General features: G+C 39.9%; 1 protein-coding gene across 1 annotated transcript; it reads right to left on the bottom strand.

Annotated features, from left to right (window-relative positions):
- Positions 1-809: 809 nt before the first annotated feature.
- LOC134678934 (probable phospholipid-transporting ATPase IIB) lies at positions 810-21,817 on the bottom strand. The gene is made up of 19 exons (XM_063537690.1): positions 21,637-21,817; positions 21,453-21,546; positions 20,002-20,204; positions 19,556-19,798; positions 18,277-18,497; positions 17,593-17,800; positions 17,234-17,456; positions 16,412-16,604; positions 14,100-14,215; positions 13,218-13,355; positions 12,585-12,758; positions 11,545-11,715; positions 10,047-10,232; positions 9,307-9,493; positions 7,300-7,475; positions 6,011-6,115; positions 5,805-5,931; positions 4,780-4,983; positions 810-3,920 (listed from the first exon to the last, which is right to left on the bottom strand). Exons 1-19 carry the CDS (start codon positions 21,687-21,689, stop codon positions 3,784-3,786), a joined length of 3,159 nt encoding a protein of 1,052 aa, XP_063393760.1. The 5' UTR covers positions 21,690-21,817; the 3' UTR covers positions 810-3,783.
- Positions 21,818-22,423: the final 606 nt, after the last annotated feature.

Below are 22,423 nucleotides of genomic sequence, written 5' to 3'. Positions count from 1 at the left end.
TCTATCCAGGGCCCATTAATTTTTTCCACACTGTACTCGTATCTGATGGCGACGAGTAGGTATCTGTATCTGATGGCAAGTCTATTTCGCTGATCTGCGAAATCGACTCCACACTTGCGTTGCACCGTGATACGCGCACGATGGTGGAGGGTCCTTGCGGTGTCGACATGCAAGCGACGAGCATAAATCATAGGTGTCGGTCCTTAGGCCAAGCGCGCACCACTATTTTGCGACACGATTTTAGAATCGCGCTGTAATTTATCGCAGAAAATTCACTGCGCGCACTGCGATGAAAAGTCGACGATTTGTTCATTCTCGACATCAATTTCGTACCAGTCGCTTGTCGTGAAACAATATGCAATCACTGTATGACTTTGAGTATTTATACCACAAAGGTGATCTCCTTCTATTTCTATAATTAAACGGTCAACATCTAGCGTCTCTTCTTGTGACTCCATTGGAGAAGCAGGTTCCGATATGTTGATGCTTGGAGAGCGAAATGCCGATTTTATTATCGCAGTGCGCGCGGGGCCATACAACTCCGTATGCTGCAGTTCACTTTGCGACAATCGCGTCGCGAGCAGTCGCGGAAAAATGTGACAAATCACAATTTTAAAATCGCTGCGATTTTTTTGTCGCATATGCGCGCATTTTCATATAAACACATACGTTACATTTCTGCGACTAAATTATCGCGCGACAAAAAGTCGTGGTGCGCGCTTGGCCTTACTGTTACTTTTTACACTGGCATTAGTGTGTTATAATATATTTTGGACTTATACTAGATAAATGATCTATTTACACGGAAATTAGCTATACAGTATATTTATATATCACATTAATACATTTTGTACCTTAGAAACTAATATAACGTACTTTTACACTTAGGTGCGAATATATATTATGGATAAAATAAAATTTGCAACATCTCTTTAATCTACCTACATATAATAATATGTATAATACATACATATACAGGGTGAAATTTAATTCACTGGCCAAATTGAAACACCCGAAAGAACTCGAAAAAATATTAAACACGTGTTTTTTCTTTTAATACCGCTCAGTACATTTTTTTCGAAATAACTCATCATCAAGTTGTCCTAAAAACCTCGTACGTTATGGTGAACCGACAACTACCCACTACACCCGCTTCTCTCTTATCAGTTAAGGTCATTGACACCCCGCCTCTCCCGCTGTTTGCAATAGCGTCACCAATTATGAACCCTATTGCAGCGACATAAGACGCTTACCTACATAAGTTGCTAATTTTTCCTTCATACTTTAACGGGCTTAGAACCGTCAAAACGGCAACCCATTTTTAATCTAAAATATTATTTCTGACTAATGATTATTAACAAAACGTCCGTGGCTTAAAAACAATGAGTAAAAACTAGGTCAGGAATCTTTGCATTCAGGCGTATTTAAAAAATTGAATCAACTTATGTACTTACATTTGATTAAAAGTCGACGCAATTAACGAAAGTCCCACGAGATGGTACTCTTGGATTCAATCCTTGTCTGCGAAGGCGTGGAACTGATTCCATTTCGTATAATCTTTGTGCACCACGTAAACACTCACCACTTAATAAATAACACCGTACCATTTCCTAATATTCCCGGTTCGAAAACATTTTTTTAAACCTTAGTACGCGCGCGATTATTATTTTAAGGTTGGCGAGTGACGAGTGACTAATCATTTATGCTAACCGTTATGTTTACCGCTAGCGCGGAATGGTTTAGACTACCCTCGAAATTGATAAACCTGCCTACCATCGCCAACACTAACTAGGTGGACCCTATTGCAACGATTATAAGGTTTAGTGAAGGTCAGATAAGGGTTTTGCTGATGTTGTTGTTAAAACCTACTATTAGGTTTGTTTACATTTGTGGTAATAGGGTGACCACGACTCGTGGAAAATATTTAAAAATTGAAAAATGAAAATTAAAAAAAAATGTACTCTTTTTTTTCGCTAAATAGATTCCTTAAGTGTAACCTAGTGCCAGCCTAGCCGGCCGTGCCGGCCTAGGGCCAGTGATTTAAATTTCACCCTGTATATATGTAATGTTCGCATCACAGTTTTCACAGTATGTCCTACAGTCATCTTAGTTAATTTAGATACATCAGGTTGAAGTAGGAAACATCTTCACTACAGACATCCAGACCGAAATAAATCACATATAAAGTAGGTATATCTAAAACTTGGGACTCAAACAATCACAATACGACAACGTCGATATAAATACTTGTTTGTAATAAATACTAGTAATTCTAATTAACATAGACTTACATCTTCAGAATGTCAATAGTTATTCTGAATTTATAATATGTACAGTCGTCATCACTTATATCGGAGCGGCCACATCATCATGGCCAACACCAGTCTATTACAACAGACCATACAAACGGTGTCAGGCAGGGTGAGTGCTTCTCATGGCTGTACTAGCCAATACGGGGGTGGCAACCACGACCGCGGGACAGGCAGGCGTAGTGTGCCCGTAGCGAACAGATGTCGCGCTGATGACGCTTGGCCCGCTTTGTTGCGAGTGTCTTAAACCTGGTGTCAACGTGGATTTTACGACCGTCGAACACCAGTTTGCGCCACTTATCTCCTCGGCAAGCTCCTATTATGAACCGGGATGGTGAAGGAGTACATGTCTCGTTAGGCGCAGCGGCGCATCGGAGCGGCCATAAGGTGATCAGTGATCACACAGATATAGTGTAGGTATATCCATATCTGTGGTGGTCACAAATATCTGAACACGCCTCTAGTGTCAACGCTTTAGTGCGTGTACAGATAATTATATTAATTATTCTTGAGCACCTGGTACGCTCCGATATACCTGACGGCGACTGTATTTATACTAACAGCAACCCACTGAACTGACCATTTTTAGGCCTTATCTTGTTACAATAAATAAACTTTACAAATTGTTAGTTAAATGTGTTGACGGCATACATAAATATTAGGAGCGAGAATATCTATCTGGTCTAGAGTATCAGATCTGGTTTAATAATATAGTAGTTTACTAATTAGTAATGTGACTGCTACATTGAAAGGTAATAAAACAGCAGCATGGGTTTATGAAACGAACAAAGTGAGTCACAAAAGGATCACAGTTACATAATAGTGCAGTTACGTAGCTACAATGTTTTATCTACACACATATTACAAGCTTTATATGATGTGTTCAGGAACTGCATATTTTTACCGGTATTGTGGTATCGTTTCTTTGTGGCAGAACTCCCGTGAGGTCTTTGACCCATCCGTATGGGTCTGTTCCTGTACTTGAGATTTAAATAATACAAATGTGTTACATAAAATTGTAGCACAAGTCGTTAACTTTTGTTGTTTTGTTCACAGAAGAGACCTTTTTCTGAAACGTGTTTGACCTGGATATGAGGCGGCGTCTCCGAAAGTTTTGCTAGTTTAGTTTATTTTATGCTTTTTCATAATTTGCGGTTTATGAACGCATTATAGTGGGTTTATTATTGTATATGTGCGTATATATTTAGACAAAACATTGTAGATAACCGATTACAAAAGGTAATATACCATGAAACCGTACAACTTAGCTACATCGATAAAATATGTATCAAGAATAAATGTGGAAACTGATCGTAAATTTGGTAAAACAGTAAGCAAATCACAAAGTAACCTAGCACTTTTCTCAATGGACATTTTTGCCGTCCAAGCCACAAATAAATGGTTTCACGGTACACCAATTGAACACACGTTATGTTAGGGCATAATGTGAGCCCTATGCCCTAACACTCAAAGATCATTTCCGTATATTCCGGTACTGGCGAGCGCTCCACTTGCGGTGCATGAACTTGACGATGTACAGCGGCAAGCAAGAGACGAGAGTTATCGTCGTTACCTTCCACCAGAAATCCCAGTGCTTGATGAAATCTGAATCTGCAATAAACAAAGTACCTACTTCGATTTAACATTCAGATTAGAGATAGTTGCCACTATTAGCATGCTTTTGACAAGAGACTTTACTTTTCAAAACTAACCTAACTATTTATATCATGAAGTGATCTGATCAATTCTAAAATGGCATTTAGAAATTCTATGATATGATATTCTATGGTTACGACATATATACATTATATATATATATAAATGTATACATATAATATTATTAATATTTCATTCAAATCTTACAACTTAAATTTAAAGCTCCTTTCTGTCTGATTGGGTTGATATTTAGCGTAATTCCGAAGACAATGCAATAATATGTTAAAAAGGAACAGATGAGATGACACCTCGACGGAGAAACACATTGAATATAGACTCATTAGAAAGGTCTCGAGAAGTACTAAATAGAGTAAACTAAGTAAGAAATAAATAAGTAGTCAGTTTAAAAGTGTGGAACTAAACAAGTTTACATTTCTTTTCATTCGACAGCAACTTGTTTACAATTGTCGAACAGTCAAGCCATTTTATTAAAAGTTGTACACGACTTTTTTCTCCGTTTCAGCTTGGTCAATAATGCTTTCGTATATCATATCCGGTCATTCTTATCTTCAGGTCATATTACTCAACCGAATCTCAAGAAATGTTTTGAGCGGGTCCACAATTAAGTAGGTATGTATATGGATTATTTTGTCGATTGAGTTCTTAGATTAATTTAAAAATGGTGTAGCCAGGGGTTTGTTATTCGCGGGGTATACAGCTCACAGAGCCACTTTGTACAACCATATTATGTCGCCACATGGGGGGAATGAAAAGCTCTAAATTGCCAGTAATTTAGATAGTATTGATACATTACCGAAGTAGCTATTGAAGACGAGCAGCGTGGTGGCGTACATGAGCAGGCTGGCCAGCTCGGCCACCACCATGAGGCGGTGCCAGGTGTCCACGGTGAGCGCCACCATGATGAGCTCGGTGAGGATGAGCGCCGTGTAGCTGATCTCAACGATGTGGATTAGCTGGTCCTCGAACAGCACCAGCGCGCCGTACATTATCACGCCGCCTGACACAAACAATTTATCAGTAGGGAGTATTACTGCAACGCTCTGCCGGCAGAGTGTAGCACTGGTGCCCATAGTAAACCATAGAGTAACTACTATACATTAGTATGTATAGCCACTAGGCCACTAGGCCTTAAACAGGTTTTTGACAAGTTTTCACTATGACATTGATGCATAAAGGCGGTTTGTTTACAGGTGACGTACAGCAAAACGCGAATATCGAAGTTTTGTTATCTGGCTCTCTGTCGATCGAATAGGCATGAGTGATAGAGGCAGAAACCGAATTTTCAATTTCCGTGTTTCGCGGTAAGCCCTGTAATTGTGACGCCCTCTACGCAGTTTTGCGTAATTCCCTATTCTCGGCCAGACGAACCGAGAGTAGAACCCTATGTAGCGTTCTGCAAAGAGTTATTAATGGGGTTGGCCATCGAAGTTTTTAGCAGATTGCTCCATCATAACTTGCCCTGTCAACCCTAGAATTGTGTCAAATTTATGTTTTTTAATGACCTGAATGCCAGCCCTTTAAGCCAAATCTTATAGAAAAAGGGGCAAGCTATGATAGCGCCATTTATGCAAATCTTTGACAGTTGCCAACCCCATCGTAGATGACGTGTAGTCTAGGAAAAGATCGTGCACCGAATTCGACATCCGAAATAGATGCTCCGCTATATGACGCCAAACGTCAACTTTTAACAACACCACATCCATATTAGCTGAAAATTCGATCGACTATTCGACACTCAGCGATGTGCTCGCTTGCTGTATGTCAAAAGAACAACATTCTAATAAAACGGTGGAATAAATGGTATGTAATAATATTCACCTTGATATATAGATATTCCTGTCCAAATGTAGAAAGTCTTGTATGACAATTGTCTCCCTTTCGTCAATTGTTTATACAGTTGAGGATATTTGAGAGCAGTAGAGCTAGGAATGTCTTTATCAAGGACCTGAAAACAAATAAAATATACTGTAAGCTCACTGACAAGATTATTTTTATAACTTATTAATACATAGATAGTGTCTTACCAAAGAAAATACTGGCAGCATGGTGAACAGGGTACCATAGCCAACCATCAGGAACCCGGGATAGAGTGAGACAGATGAGAAGTAAAAAACAACGCTGAATACCGCCTGAAACAGTAACAAATTGATACAAGTTAGTATCTAGATCAATCCTCTTATTCATAAAATATTACGGCCTGATGTAGTTAAAACTATGTTTTATCCCTTTCTTACAATTACACAAGTTAAAATAACAGCTATAAACGAGAAACGATTATTAGCTAATTGAGGTTTGATTTTCTTTCGTTTATGAATAAGGGGGCAAGTGTTTAGGAGCTGTATAAAAAAATGGAGTGTTAGAAGTGTGTATAAAAAATAAAGAATAATATCAAATTGTAGGAGTGGGTGCACTCACATGGGTGTCATTGTAGGTATTATAGGTAGGTATAGGCGCCGGTTAGCGTTGCTCTGACTATTTTACGTACAATTTTTCGATTGCGCCCGGTCCGTGCAACCGCGCATCGCGCAAGGGATCAAGGGAACGCGAGTGTGGAGTCGATTTTCGCAGACAGCGAAATCGACTCCACACTCGCGTTCGCGGCTTCGCCCGCGATTCACGCGCATAGTCTGGAGGGGGCTTTAGGAAGTCGAAGCAGTGTTTGTAATATTGTTGGGTTGTTTCTCTAGCAGGCATTTTACGCCTTCTGCTAAAGCATGCGCATACACAGAGTAGGTGTCTAATTTACAATAGACAAGTGCCAAGTATGTCTGTACACCTGCGCATGATTTAGTGGAGGACCTTACAGGGTGCGTTCGCACTGGTGGCAGTTGGGTTAGTTAGTTAGTGCTTCTGGGCATTTTCTGCAAATCGACAACCATTGTGCCTATTTTGCGTGAAACGAGGCAGCGCTACTCTAACCACCCCAGCTCTTCCAGCGTCAGCCTAGCAATGTTTTCAGGTTACTGACTGCGTCTTTTAGTGTGCTCGGAGTCACTAGGTATTTGCTCCTGTATACTTCTACCTGTTTGCAATCCAGGAGTATGGGTTTTGTTGTTTCCTCTTCTTCCATGCACGCTCTGAACATGGGGCTGTCTGTTTTACCCATATTGTGTAGGTGTTTAATTTTTTAAACATGCAGGTACGTCTGCTAGCGATATTCCATATTTTATATTAAAGGAAAAAAATTGGGAGAGCTAACGCACGGATTGCGGAGGTTGCTTGTTTAAGTCCTGCCAGAAGCGTAATTTTTAATTTTTTTACTTTTAATATAAAATGTGTAGGTGTTTGTTCAGTGTGTTATGGTGGCAGTGACCTGCATGGTGGAGACGATGAGCCCTCGGTGCACGATGAAGAGCGAGAGCGCGGCGGAGCGCATGACGGCGCGCCGGCCGTGCACCAGCAGCAGCCGCGCCAGGCTGGCGAACGCGCGCACGCTCACGTCGCCCGCCAGCGACGCGGCGCGGCCCTCCGCGCCCTCGATGCCTACCCCTGCACATACGGAAACTAGTCAACACCTACACTATGGTCAATTAAAGTTTACAGTCAAACAGACAATTATAATCTGACAGTATGCTATAGTTCGTTTTTTTAGCATTAGAAATAAGGTAAACAATCTTGATGTGTCTTTTTATTGAAAAACACGTGTTAAAAATAAGTCACGGAAAATATGTAATAATTATGTTATGCATCTAATACGATCATTTACATTTTTTTGCTTTAATAAATATTAATTACTGATTTTAAAAAAGCGTTTTTCAATCAAAAGACATGTCAAGATCGCTTACCTTCTTTCTAATGCTAAAAAAACTGGTCAAGTGCGAGTCGGACTCGCGTTTCAAGGGTTCCGTACATCACACAATTTTCAAAAAAAATTATGTACGTGTAACGTGACGTGAGTGAAACGCCTTGAAAAACCCGAATGAGTCAATTAAGTTTTCAACACATGTAACATGAAGTTTTCTGCCGTGGTGGCTTATATCTCTGCAAATATGCAAAGTAGCTTCTAGATAGGAAATTAAATGCCGAACAATAGTACAAGTGTCTAAATGCGAAGACTGAAGACCGAGTTCCGCGTAGGGCTGAAACTCGGAGCGTCCAATGGGTCGCGCTTTCTACAACTTCCACAAGTGTTTTAAAAGCGAAGGCCGAAGAGAGATAATACCTACAGGGTGGCCAAAAAATAAGTACATTCCCGTAACCAGGGAGATATTGGGATTATACCTACCTACTGAGCAAAATTTACTATGGGACCCGAAATCGCGAAAAGAAATGTATCCTCCCATAGAAAACGGACCAGTCAAAACGTATGAAACAGCCAAATTTTTCTTTGCGATTTCGGGGTTGCACGTCGGCAACGGAAATACGCTTAGTTTTTTTTTGGCCACCATGTATAGTGCTTTTTAAAACACGTGACAATACCTAGTAACCTAATCAATCAGTACTACAAGTAACATTGCGGCTGTGTGCCAGATACAGCTTAGTCGCATTTTTTATCTTAAGTCCGACTCACGCTTGAAGCTAAAGGCACGTCTCTTCGGGACGCTTCGGTTCTTCGGCCTTATGGGGATTTCGGCCTAGGGCCTTCGCAATAGCTGTCTAGAACTCTAATACATCACGTTTCACTTAAACCATTGCGGCTGTATCCCTAAAAAACCTAAACCGCATTTTTGTTCTTAAATCCGACTCACGCTTGACTCTAGATTTCTAATAGGTTTTCCTGTCATCTTTAGGAAAAGGACTATTTTGTGTATTTTTTTCAGAGTTTTAGACTTAGTAGTTTCGGAGATAGAGGGGGGGGAATGGTCATTTTTTGTCTAGTTTCTTGAATAACTTCTAGAATTTTTATCGTAAATTTATAAAAAAAATATATTTGATATTCTCACAATGAGCTCTTTCGTTTGATATGTAACACGACATAGTTTGCAAAACTTTGATTTTTAATTTTATGGTTTACCCCCCAAAAGTAGCCCCTATGTTTAAAATTCATTTGTTGACGTTACATATCCGTCTTTGGGTCACGGACTTACATATGTGTACCAAATTTCAACTAAATTGGTCCAGTAGTTTCGGAGCAAATTGGCTGTGACAGACGGACGGACAGACAGACGCACGAGTGATCCTATAAGGGTTCCGTTTTTTCCTTTTGAGGTACGGAACCCTAAAAACAAACTATACTATCCTATAAAATTACAACTACTTCGCCAGTTAAGTTATCATAAAATTAAAATACTGGACACGTATTTTTACTTTTGTCAATATGACCAAAAAAGCGATGAAGACATTCACTTTCGTAATTTGATCGCGGGAAATAATGTGTTACCTATGTCGGCTTCTTGTATCATGGCGACGTCGTTGCCACCGTCGCCCACAGCGGCCACGACCCGGCCGCGCGCGCGCAGCAGCTGCGCCACGCGCGCCTTCTGCGTGGGCGAGCAGCGCGCCACCACCACGCCCGAGCACCCGCACAGCACCTCCACCAGCTCCTCCTCGTAACACTGCAGACACATCTGCACCAACGACACATTGGTCATAAACACTAACCTCTAGAGTCTACAGTCTAGACGAACGAAATCAAAACTTATCAACACAAAATATATAAATAAAAACAATCACGAATTTACATCAGGGATGCTTTATAGAAAATAGTAACAGACCAAAATCGATTAAGCTTTGGATTCCTAGGAAAGCGATGCCGTCATACCGCGTTTTGACGTTATGCTCTGGTTTCCTAGAATAGCGGTGCCGTCATATTGCGGCCGTCTCCATACAAATACTACGACATCCATATTTAGCTGTATTATTTAGTATGGAGACGGCCGCTACATGCCGGCACCGCTACCCTAGGAAAACCGATCTTTACGGTGTCAATCACCGCGCCATTTGGTTTACATAGGCAACGTTCTAGTGACGTCATTCATCGCTGTATTACGGCCGCTATATGACGGCACCGCTTTCTGACGAAACCAGAGCTAGTTTAGATCACGCTGCGGCATCAGTTTCGATTGGTGACGATGGCAGCACCGTCTCCAGCCGTGTGTGTAAAATGTGTAGTGTAGTGACCTCGAGCGTCTCGCCCTCGATGATGAGGTCCTGCCCGGCGGCGGCGGCGAGCCCGCGCAGCAGCGCGTGCGCGTCGCGGCGCGAGCTGCACTCCGGCGCCACGAACCACCTGCTGCCGCCGCCGAGGTGCAGCGAGCGCGCGATGCACAACGCCGTCTCCAGTTTGTCGCCGGTCAACATCCAGATCTGTACATAAATATTATGTTCTACCACAGAATAAGTAATAGTATTATCATACAGAACGGACACGCACCGCCCCGCCCCGACTCGGATTACCTCGCCCCGCGACTGAGTTCTGACGGACTCCTGACATACGCTCAGTTCATCTAGCGACGCCGCGACGCGATGACGCAACGTTCAAAATGCCGGTGTATTGTGCGATGTACGGGCACCTACTTATTGTAGAAATGAATAATAATATAATTTTCCAAAGAGAAGAAATATGTATCAGTAAATAAGGCTATACTTTTGCGTAAAAATAATAATATCATATGAATTAAAACCCGTTCGTTGAATTTGTGAATGTTAAGCCAACATTTAATATTTAAAGTACCTTCTACACAGATATTCCTCGTAAATGTTTTATTTTTAGTTTAACACTCTTTTCACAAAAAAAGAACTTGTTGGTCGCGGGACATTCGCGTTTGATTTTTAATTTAATTTTAAGAATTTAAGAATTAATTATGTATGTTATATAAAATAATCAATAGGCATCAACAATAAGGTAAGTACATTTAATAATGGCGTGTTGAAAGTCAAAGTACGTGCAGGACTATAAACTGACAAAGCCAATTCAACAATTGGAGCGAAATAAAACATAAACCTTTATTTTGTTTTTTTACGTATTTCGGTCGAATTATGCAACGCAGCGGGCCGCTCGTCGTGTCCTTCGGCCGGCCTCGGCAAACCTCGGCTTCGCCTTCCCCGCGCGCCGCACGAGTCAGCCCTAAGCCACTTACTCACACAATGACGCGTGTACAGACGTGCCGTGCACACATATAAACGCAAATGATTTTCGATGTATGGCGTGTCCGCCCTGTGGTTCTGTAATAGGCAGAGTTCGGACAATTTATCGCAAAAATAAATATTGTATGGAACATGATACAATCTTTTTTAACTATTTTGAACTGCAGTTTTTGAGTATAATCTGGAAAATTTATAAAAATACTGTGTACATAATATGAGTTGAATAAATCTGGTCCTATTTTCAGATATAAATGATTTTTGATGGTTTTCCGATGATTTGTCCGATCACTGGTAAAAGGTAATTGTAAAAGGCGGCAAATGTGTTAGACTGAAGGTTTTCACAAAATTCCTGTGAAAATATAACGATTATAGTAGCACTCCACTTTGTCGCATTTCAAAGTCATTACAGAGTCAGCTCAAACGGACTCTAACGGTGTTTATTATAGAAGCCTCAAGTTTCCTGACGCAATGCTTTAGTTAAATGTATCGAGGCGTGCGTTCCGTGGCACTGGGGTTAAGGTGAAAATGTGACCTTGATCCCGGCGGCGCGCAGCATGGCCATGGTCTCGGGCACGTGGTCGGCGAGCCTGTCCTCGACGCCGGTCAGTCCCAGCAGCTGCAGCCCGCACTGCAGCTTCGACATCGCCGCCATCGTCTTCTCCGCGCGGTTCGTCACGCTCAGTCTAGCCTCTTTGTATTCACTCTGCGGATAACAGTCTTAATGTCGGCTTAAGTCGCAAACCTCGTAACTCCATTTCAAGGTTATTAGTAATTGCTATTACCTTGGACAACAATACTTAAAGTCGTAAATCTCGTAACTCCCCCGGAGGAGTTAAGAGGTTTGCGACTTAAGCCGACATTATTCAATACATAGGCTAAACATTGTAAGAGTGAACAGCTTAAAGATTACAAGTAATACGAAGGATTTTGTTTTAAAATCTGTTTTTTAGCTACAGTAAAACAGTTCGTTTAGTATCTGGAATGCAACAACTTATTTTATTACTACAAATCGTACCTAAGCATCTTCGCAATTATGTCTAATACTAGTGACTCTGTGAGTTGTAGACCTCGCGTACAGCCAGTTAAAAATAAATGTGATAACTGAATCGACAAAAAAGTTAGCGAACCTGATCAGTGCTCACAAAAAATAAAAAAATCAACCTGTAGAGGAGAAGAGCCAGAATGGGGTTGGCAACTGTCAAAGGCTTGCATAGATGGCGCCATCATAGCTTTTTCTATGAGATTTGGGTTAAACGGCTGGCATCCAGAGCATGAAATTCCATTTTAAAAAACCAAATTTGGCACAATTGTAGGGATTGATAGGGCAAGCTATGCTAGCGCTATTTGCTAAATACTTCAACAAGCCAACCCCATTACGAAAGCATTTCTTCCCAAGCTGAAACGGAGACTACGAAAATAGGTCTATAACTTAAAGTTTACCTGGAGGCGGTAACGGACGGACTTGTTACTAGGTGGTTTTCATATGCTATCTATAGCACAATAAGGGTGACATTTTCATATGTGAAAATAGCCCTTTTTTTCAATGAAGATTGAAGATTAAAAATAGTTTACCTCAAATTCCAAATACTCGTTCTTAGTTAGAATTTTCTTAGCGACGACCAGAGTCCTCAGGCCCTCGGCCGCCAGCCGCTTGCATTCCTCGTTGAGCCAGGGAGACTCTAGGAGGGGTGCGAGCGCCACGTCTGCGCCTTTCACGTAGTACGTTATCTCTCCGGATACTTCCTCCTAATCAAAATAAATAATGTATTTATGATAAGTAATTTAGGAAAATCTACCTTATAAAGTTTTGATTGACAGGAAAAAAAAATAATGGTGTAGCTATTTCCGTTTAGAAACTCTCGGGTCTTTCGAGCCCGGTCATATATAAGGCGTGCGAGGGGACATATATCCAACACGAAGAGGTCGTTTACTTTTTGATTACCTGCATGGTCACTCTTCTGCTTCGTGATTCTTATTTGAACATTATAGGTTTAGAATTGTATGTAGTATAAATTGTTTTTTTTTCAACTGCATTTATTGAGGTGGGCAGTAAAGTGCATTCTGTTTACTTTTCCATATATTAGGCGTCTACTTCACTATCGGGTGGCGTGTTTTAAACTTGGATTTTATTCTATTTTATTCTATCTGTATTAAGGTAGAAAATCAAATGATTAAAAACTTTCCAGGCGATTTTTGAGTACACACCTGCACAATAATACCCATCATCTTGCTTTCACTGGTGAAATGGAAAATCTGCAGTATGGAGAACTGCATGATCTCGTTGGTTGCTCGCAGCTTCAAAGCGATGCTGCTAAAATCTCTTCGGTACAGGGATACACCCATCTGAAAACATCAAGTTGTTATCAATAATAAGTAAATAATTTGCTAATATGAATAAATTTTGTTAAATTTAGTGAGGTTGAGGGCTAGTTCCGCCAGCCTCCGATATAATGGAACTACCCGTATATTGGCGCCAGTGAGCCAGGTGACAATAGGGATGTTGACGGTATTTCAAATAAATTACCTACTCGAAATTCACAAATCGGTTATACTATAAAGAGCAGGTACCTCGACTGTGCGTACAAGACATATCTGTGCTTCGTGTAAATTATAAATTTAAGTAACTTTAAACATTGATATCTTAATTTTTTTAATAATTTCAAAATTATTGTTGAATTTCCACTTTATGACAACTATTAATTTTCTACCCACTTAACTAGATTATTTTACAAAATATAACATATCGACTACCGTAGGTTCAAAGGGCGTAAGGGACAAAATGGCGAAAATGAGTTATGAATTCAGTTATACCCAGTTTGTTTTTTCTCTATCGTATTGTATATTTTAACGTCTCGATAACTTGAAAAAAATCAGTATCAGTTTAAAAGAGCTCAAAAAGTTAAGAATAAACCACATACAGACATCAGTTTATTCAAACAAACAAAAAAGTTATGATTTTTTTTCTCAAAAAAAAACTGTTATATGGCTCTCCTGAAAAATCGCGTTTTGTCCGTTAAGCCCTTCGAGCCTACGGTAGTCGATATCATGATACCCATAATGATGTAGAGAGAGTAGGTAGTGTGTTACCCGGTCGGTCCACTTGACGAGCGCCACCTCGTCGGGGCTGGAGGCCTGGTAGTCGCACAGCTCCTGCTGCGGCACGGCGCCGCCGCAGCTCTCCGACATCATAGAGCTTCCCATGTCTAAACAATCATATCCCACCAAAAACATTTTGTAAAAAACTAGCCAAGTCTCGATGGAGCTGCTTGTTTATCTCTAAAAAGTAATGAAATCTAGACAAAGTCGTGCCAAGTCTAAGGTTCCTTACTGCGATTTCTTTATTATTATAGTTAATGTTGTGTGACTTGGCCGTTGAAGGGTACACAAGGGTACAAAACCAGGTGCTCCGTGACACCATTGCACCAATCTGTCGCCAGAACCGCTACCCATTGACGATGGAAAATTGCCACTTGGAAAACGTTGATTCAATAACCAGTCAATTGTAGGCTTGATAAAGCTGCGTATTTCAATAATACTTATGTATGGGCGAGCCTGAAACAAACACTTCTTTTTGGTGCAATGGCAGATTGGTGCAATGGTGTCATGGAGCACCTGGTTTTGTACCCTTGTGTACCCTTCAACGGCCAAGTCACACAACATTAACTATAATAATAAAGAAATCGCAGTAAGGAACCTTAGACTTGGCACGACTTTGTCTAGATTTCATTACTTTTTAGAGATAAACAAGCAGCTCCATCGAGACTTGGCTAGTTTTTTACAGAATGTTTTTGGTGGGATTTCACTTCTTTTTGTAGAAACGTGGGCATATTGATTTATTTTATTAGATTTTCTTATTTAACACATTTTTTTTCTTTTTAGGAGTAGTTTTTTTTATTATTACAAATCTTTCTTTTCTTTTTTTCCGGTTCTGATTCTTGTACAGTAGCAACAGTTTTTCGTATTGCCCATTCATTAAATCTAATAATTAAATAATAATCAGTAATCCGTCACTAATCATCATATAATGACTTGGCAATCGCACATAATGCTTTACTCGTACCGTACTCGTAAATATGTGTAATGCTCAAACTGCAATTAGCGCTAGCGTTGTGTTCAATTAGAATTATTTTTAATAGGTGACGATGATCCTTTTGTCATTATGCAGCCGTGCGATGGCCAAGTCATTATACGTATTAAAAATTAAAGATATCTTATTGATACGGTTTTAACACCCCATGGCACTGATTAAAATAACCGACTTGGTTTCACATTACATCTCAAAACTTTTTTGTAGTAAAAGCGTTGCGAGACTTGCACCTTTTTACATGTAATGTTTTTGATGGGATCTCATCTCTTTTTGTAGGCAGTCCTTCTTTTCGGGTACTCATACCCATACTATGTATACACATATCATAACTAAACATATCTTCATTCATACTCACATCGTACATCGTAGAGTACCTTTACTTTACTTTACCTACTATTTGTAGGAACTGCAACAGTAACTTTGTAATATCATATATTTATATAGGATTACAAACTTACTTATGCAGTTCTTAGATCTTTAAAACGTGACTGATATTGCAATATTTTTAGGTTTTCCCTTTATGTGGCCATTAAACCCTAACTCTGTACCAAATTTCAGCTCTCTGAGTTTATGGGAAGTACTAGTTCTATTCTGATGATCATGAGTGAGTTTCATAAATGCGAAACTTTGCTTTCGCTTAACTTCGGAACTAAATGACCTACAGACTTGAAATTTTGGATTTTAAGTATGTGATTATAGCTTACTGGATGACCAAAATTTCTTCGTTCTGGTCTTATCCAGAGGTTCTCAAATAGGGGCCTGAAAATGCGGCGAAATGGTTCCAGTAAATATGGTACGGCAGTGTTTGCTTCGCGCTCGACTTGGCGGGGGCACTACCGTGCCCCCCGATAGATAAAAGAGGAATCAATCATGCCTTAAATTACGAACACCTAATAGCAAAGTTTTTTTTTTAAATGAGTGAAGCCTAACATTCGTATACACCTAACTAATACTTAATAGCAAAGGTCTATTTATTAAAGTTAGTGAAGATTAACGTTTGTATTTGTATCGTTCAGTGGCGGATTTGCAGCCTTTGCCGCCCTAGGCCCCAGGCCCTGTAGCCGCCCCTTTCTCAGCACCCATCATATTAACTACATTTTGAGGTTTTTCTTGTTATCCTCAGCGAATTTTTAGTCACAATTTGCCGCCCCCAAAAAACTTTCCGCCATAGGCCCGGGCCTACTTGGCCTTAGGGCAAATCCGCCTCTGGTATCGTTGTGATTGTTGTGAATTGGGATCTTTTCAGGGATATCGGTTTACCGTCTGACCGTCTCCCATCACACGCGACTCGAACCCGCTTGGGAGTCGTTACCTGACTGCGCCTCGTCGGCCCTCTGGTCGTCCAGCTCGTAGACTGGCGTGACGTTGTGGCACAGCGCCAGGGCCAGCACCGCGCGCCACACTTGCTGCGGCGGCGGCGACAGAGGCTCCGAGCTCTCCAGTATGGGCGTCGCTGGCGCCGAGTGAGACTCGTTTGTCAGATATTGCGTCAGCAACCCTTCCACCTGCATTCAATACCATCAATAAATATTATAGAACAATTTTACACAGATCGACGTAGTCCAACAGTAAGCACAATAAGGCTTCTGTTGTGGTTACTAGACATAGACTAGGAATTCTCTAGACCGAGTTTAGAGCAATTATTTCATGCAACCGATGATGCCAAAAATGCGGGGGTGCGCGGGACGAGGTGAGCGAAGTCCCGTGCCAAGACACAGACGTCACACAAAGACACTTTCGACTCGAACATGGAGGAAAATTACCGCATGCGTGGCAGAGGGGGTAGCCCGACTATGCTAAGTCTGCAGGATGTTTTGTCTGTGGTACTAGACGACGATATATATAATATACACATATTGTAAATATGTACTTATATACATAGAATATATCCATAACTAAGGAACAAATATTTGTGATAAACACACAAATAAATGCCCTTACCAGGATTCGAACCCGGGACCTGCTTCGTATTAGACAGGGTCAATACCGACTAGGCTAGGAGGCCGTTAAATATCATAACATGAAGTTGAATTTTTAACAATATAGTAAAGTGCGTCCGTCGAGCAGCGAGATTGTAGGTTTTTCAGTAAAGTAATGAAATTTTCGCTCAACCAATAAATAATGTTACACGAACCTCATAAAACAGATTGTTGTCGTACAGAGCATTTCCTAAATGCAGCTTTTGAAACACCATCTCGTTTTTAGTCAGCGTCCCAGTTTTGTCAGCGAGTAGATACTGTATCCTACCCAGTTCCTCTGGAATAGTCGTCGATCGCATCACAGTGCCTTCTATTTTCTTGTCTTTCTGTATAGTCCACGAGTAGAAGACTTTGCCCATATCCAAATTTACCCTTAAACTGCAATCAAATATCTTCTTATAATATCGTCTTATAGATTCTACTTAACAAACATTCCAAACAGTAATAGAAGCAACAGCTAAAATAAAATGTGTATTTATTATGAGGACGATCTTATGTCTCTTAAATCACTTACCTAATAGGAATGATGTATGAAAACAGCAGTTCAAATCTAAAGAGAAATCCGTACCAAGGACCATTGAAACCTTTCAGTACAATCATCAGGAAGGAGGTGAGGAGTGTAGCCGCGAAGAGGAGCTTGGTGAGGTCGTTGACCTGCAGCTCGAGGCGGCCGACTTTGGACCGCGGCGTCGAGTTGTTCATCACACTACGCGTTTGACTACCTGATAGAAGCACAAACTATGTAAGGTAAACGTACTGGTGCTCAACGCGGTTCCACTACATGTCATCTTGAAACTTAAGTAATTATCGATAGAGGTGACAGCAAGGTGTCATCTATTGGGCAGTAGCATGTCGAGGACTAGTACGTTTACCTTAGTTAGTGGCTGATTAGTAGTTTTAGTTCTTTGTGAGCACCTTTACCTACTCTCGCTATAAACTCGACTAAAGAGCGTTAGCTAGGTACAAACCAACCTACGTAAGCAATTTGTTTAACTATATAAATGGCTGTTAATTATATAAAATTTGATTCTATTAAGTTCTCAAATGTAACTAATTATTTTAAGATGTCTTTATGTATTTGCATATGCTGTTTGTACACAGCCGAAAGGGTGGAACAAACTACTGTTTACTTACACTAAGGCACGTAAACTTTACCCTTTTTTTGCAAATACATTAATGGTTGATTCATTGATTGTACCTGTGTAAATAACCAATCCAGTAGCTTGGCCTGAAGCCACGACGCAGCCGCTCCACAGTGTGTTCTCGATGTCCAAAGAATCATTCTCTTCTTCATCCAGTCTAGTACAAGTTCCAATAAAGGAATGTATATCTTTTTCTGGTTTTTCCACAAATATTTGAGCATTTATATCGAGAAGATGTGCATCAGTCGGGAGTTTCTGAGTAGAGGGTAATGGTATTCTGAAAAACAATGGTTATTCCAAATAAGAGCGTGAAATGCGTAGTTCAGAGTTTCCAAATACGTGAACACTTTTATTAAGTAGGAATATAAGTAACAGAAGAATTCTGCATTTTAACTGCAGACCTCAGACTTTCCATAAGCCTATATTGTCAAAGAAGATTGAGAAAAAAATGATGATATGATTTCAGGTGTCAACCAACGCTATATGTTTGAAAATACGAAGATCACGAATACTAGTAGAACATATTAAGTAAAAGCTCAAATAATAATAAATACAATAGGTAATACGCTGTCTTATCTCCTTATGATTCATGCTAACGACATAATCATTGTAAAATGAATGAACAATAAATTAAACAGGGAATGAGTCTTTCATTATTTAACTCGTATCTCATGGTTGAACAAACGATATACCTACTAATGGGCGCTATTAAATAAATGACACCATTACAAAACAATCACTTAAACACGTATGAAACAACAAATTCATTACAAGATTTGCCTTATATTATTTCTGAATTGTTAAGAACAATTAAATACAGTCATTATAATCTATATAAAAATATCTAACTCACATTGCTTCAAGAGTAGGTATAATATGTACATATAATAAAACTAAGGCAGGATAATGGGGCCCCCACATCTGGCGTCTTTCGAGCGTCGGCGTCTACAATTCAGCGTCGACGCAACTGCGCAGCGACGTCATTTTCCATAGCGCTGGACCGACGCCGACAGACGCCGACGCTCGAAGGACGCCAGATGTGGGGGGGCCCTAAATGTAACTATGGGATTATTGCGTCTATTTCGTTATTTCTCGAATGCGATTGGTCGGAACGCCCTCAATGTTACGTTTTATTCTCCAAATAGGTTCAGACTTTTATCACTAGATGACGGAGATTCTATGTATAAAAACATAAGAAAGCTGTATTAAGCACAATACCAAAACTCGTGTAATTATTACAGAGGTAACCAAGGTGACTCACTCATCAGTCATATTAAACGTATTTCATATAATTTAAAAATAAACAAGCAAGTGATAATATAGTGCAAAAGATACCTTAATTTCCAATCTATTTCCCCATCCAATTGGTCTGTTCGTATAAATACAGTACCCATTGTCTCGTTAGTCCTCAGTAGAATCATGTCTGCTGGCACTCTTTGCCCCTTATGCAGCATGACTATGTCGCCAACTCTCAGTGCCGACGCGGGCACGCGCTCCGTCACAAATGGTTGGTAATCATTTATGTTCTGGTCAAGAACCACACGCTCGTAGCATTGCCTATTCACTTCTTTGTCCCTTCTACAAGCAGAATAAATAGTTTGAAAGATGTGAAACATGACACAAAATTTAAGGCTCACTAGCCTTTACACTGGATGGGTATGCAGTATGTTTCCATCAGCTCCTACAAAATCGAGACGCGCTGTTAAGTCGTAAAGAGGAATGTGCTGCATATGCATTAAGTGTGGCCTGGCCATTAATATAAGCATTTCATGAAAACTTACCTGTATCGCCTGAAGTCATCCACTGCCTCTCTGAACAGTGTGACTGCCAAAACAAAACACAGCGGACCCCAGTATGTATACAGGTATCCAATACGAATACTCGGTATGAATTGACTCAGTGCCATGACCAAAAAGTAAAGATTTAGAAAAAATCGGAATTGGTCATACAATACCAGTGGAAGGAATGTTAAAATACTATATTTCTGAAAAAAAAATACATAAAGATATGATATGTTCTAGTATGTATGAATACAAACACACACACACTCAATATATATGTATATATTTCCTGCTTTGGAAAACTGTGGCTTTACAGCTTTTCAAAAGCAGTTGATTGTTGCTTTTGTCACCTCATAGTTACAACAATTTGGGATATTTTAAATTTCCTCTATGAGTTTATTTAGGATGAGCGGCTGTTATTTTATTTGCAGAGGTGTAGGGTTGGAGCCGGTATAGCTTTATTTTACGTTCATAAGCGCATTGTAATATGCCTACTTGAATAACCTATTTTTTATCTTTTATCTTGTATCTTTTGGTAAACACGGATGCATCTCCAATGAAATAAAATATCTCCAAACCAAATGACTAATTTATTTGCACTTCTTTCTTGGATATATTAAAGATACACCAATGGCACCAATATAATTTTGTCAGTATTGTCAGTTTTTGTCAGTAAATGCGAGTTCAACTCGCCCACCGAGGGATCCTTTCAAACTTTTCTTTTTTTAAGTTAACTTAGAAGTTTGACTTTTTCAGATCTTTAAGGGACTGTAAACCTGAGTATATGGTTTGAATTTCAACTCGATACCTGCATGCGTTTCCGAGATGACGGGTCTTGACAGATGGACTGACAACAAAGTGATTCTATAAGGGTTCCATAATTTCACCTAAAACCTAAACACCTTCGCCTTCAGCTGCCACCAGTAAAATATTAAAAGCTCAAAGAAAAACTAAAAACATCTACATGCTACACTCCATATTTATTTAGGTATTTTTATTAGTATTGAACACTAACAAAATTTTGGTTTGGTTGTAACTATCGGGGAATATTTGGCCCTAGTGGTAACAATAGAGAAAAAACCACTAGTTACCACACTTACCACCAAACCAAGGATGTTGTCATGTGTTACTGATGAGAACAGACAAAAACAAACTCTGTGGTATCAACTTGGTGGGAACTAGTGGGAATAGCAACTTTTACATGATAGTAAATATAAATAAACACTATAAGCACATAGAAAAGTGCAACATTGTTTTGCTGTGTGTGGCTAGGTTGTGGGATGCTACAGGATATCGTAATAAATTACGACATTATAATTATTATTTTGAATGTCATTTAGAGAAAAGCTCTGATGAGTAGTGAACATTATACCCATAATATAAGGTCCTCATCAAAAGACAGTTACGAAAATTACATATAGTAATAATAAAAAGGCTTGTATGTTACTCACTTGATTACAAATAAAATTTGGTGGAAAGTCTTCATCTGGTAGTTGCCCCAAGTAAATGACTCTAGATGTCAACTCTTTTTTACGGAAGCTAATTCTGAAATTAAACAATGAACGCTAGTGTAATAGCTGATCTTGTAGTTAGCAAAATAATAACAAAAGGATTATTGGTAAAAAATATTCTTACCTTGACCATAAAGATTTCCTCTTAGGTCTGGATAGTAATGGAGTGGTTTCCATGTTTGCAATATATCCACACAAAGTATTTTCTACTCAAACATAATTTTACAACAATTTAATTACACATGCTATTGATTTATCGATATTTAATATTTTATTGTTATGCCTTGTTTATCGCTTGGTATAACTTATTTACAATAATGACATTTGTGCCTCTACAGCAGTGACGTGACAGCTAATGCGTTATGGGCTCTACAGACTGTTGCCGTGTTGCGATTTATCAACAACACCGATCACGTTAAGGCCAAGCGCGCACCACGACTTTTTGTCGCGCGATAATTTAGTCGCAGAAATGTAACGTATGTGTTTATATGGCAGTGCGCGCATATGCGACAAAAAAATCGCAGCGATTTTAAAATTGTGATTTGTCACATTTTTCCGCGACTGCGCGCGACGCGATTGTCGCAAAGTGAATTGCAGCGTACGGAGTTGTATGGCCCCGCGCGCACTGCGATAATAAAATCGCACCCCGGACCTCAGTCGGCATTTCGCACTCCAAGCGTCAACATATCGGAACCTGCTTCTCCAATGGAGTCACAAGATGAGACGCTAGATGTTGACCGTTTAATTATGGAAATAGAAGGAGATCACCTTTGTGGTATAAACACTCAAAGTCATACAGCGATTGCATATTGTTTCACGACAAGCGACTGGTACGAAATCCATGTCGAGAATGAACAAATCGTCGACTTTTCATCGCTGTGCGCGCAGTGAATTTTCTGCGATAAATTACA

This window comes from Cydia fagiglandana, chromosome Z (genome assembly GCF_963556715.1).
Source record: "Cydia fagiglandana chromosome Z, ilCydFagi1.1, whole genome shotgun sequence".
In the NCBI taxonomy this organism is placed as follows: Eukaryota; Metazoa; Arthropoda; class Insecta; order Lepidoptera; family Tortricidae; genus Cydia; species Cydia fagiglandana.
The sequence above is the reverse complement of the archived record's forward strand: the minus strand, read 5'-3'. Positions and strand labels throughout refer to the sequence as shown.

Coding starts and splice junctions, on each gene's coding strand:
- LOC134678934 (XM_063537690.1), bottom strand. CDS start 21,689: ATGGAAACCACTCCATTACTATCCAGACCTAAGAGGAAATCTTTATGG. Junction 6,116..7,299: donor TCATCGTCTCCACCATGCAG/GTCACTGCCACC, acceptor TTACTGTTTCAG/GCGGTATTCAGCGTTGTTTT. Junction 5,932..6,010: donor TGCTGCCAGTATTTTCTTTG/GTAAGACACTAT, acceptor ATTTGTTTTCAG/GTCCTTGATAAAGACATTCC.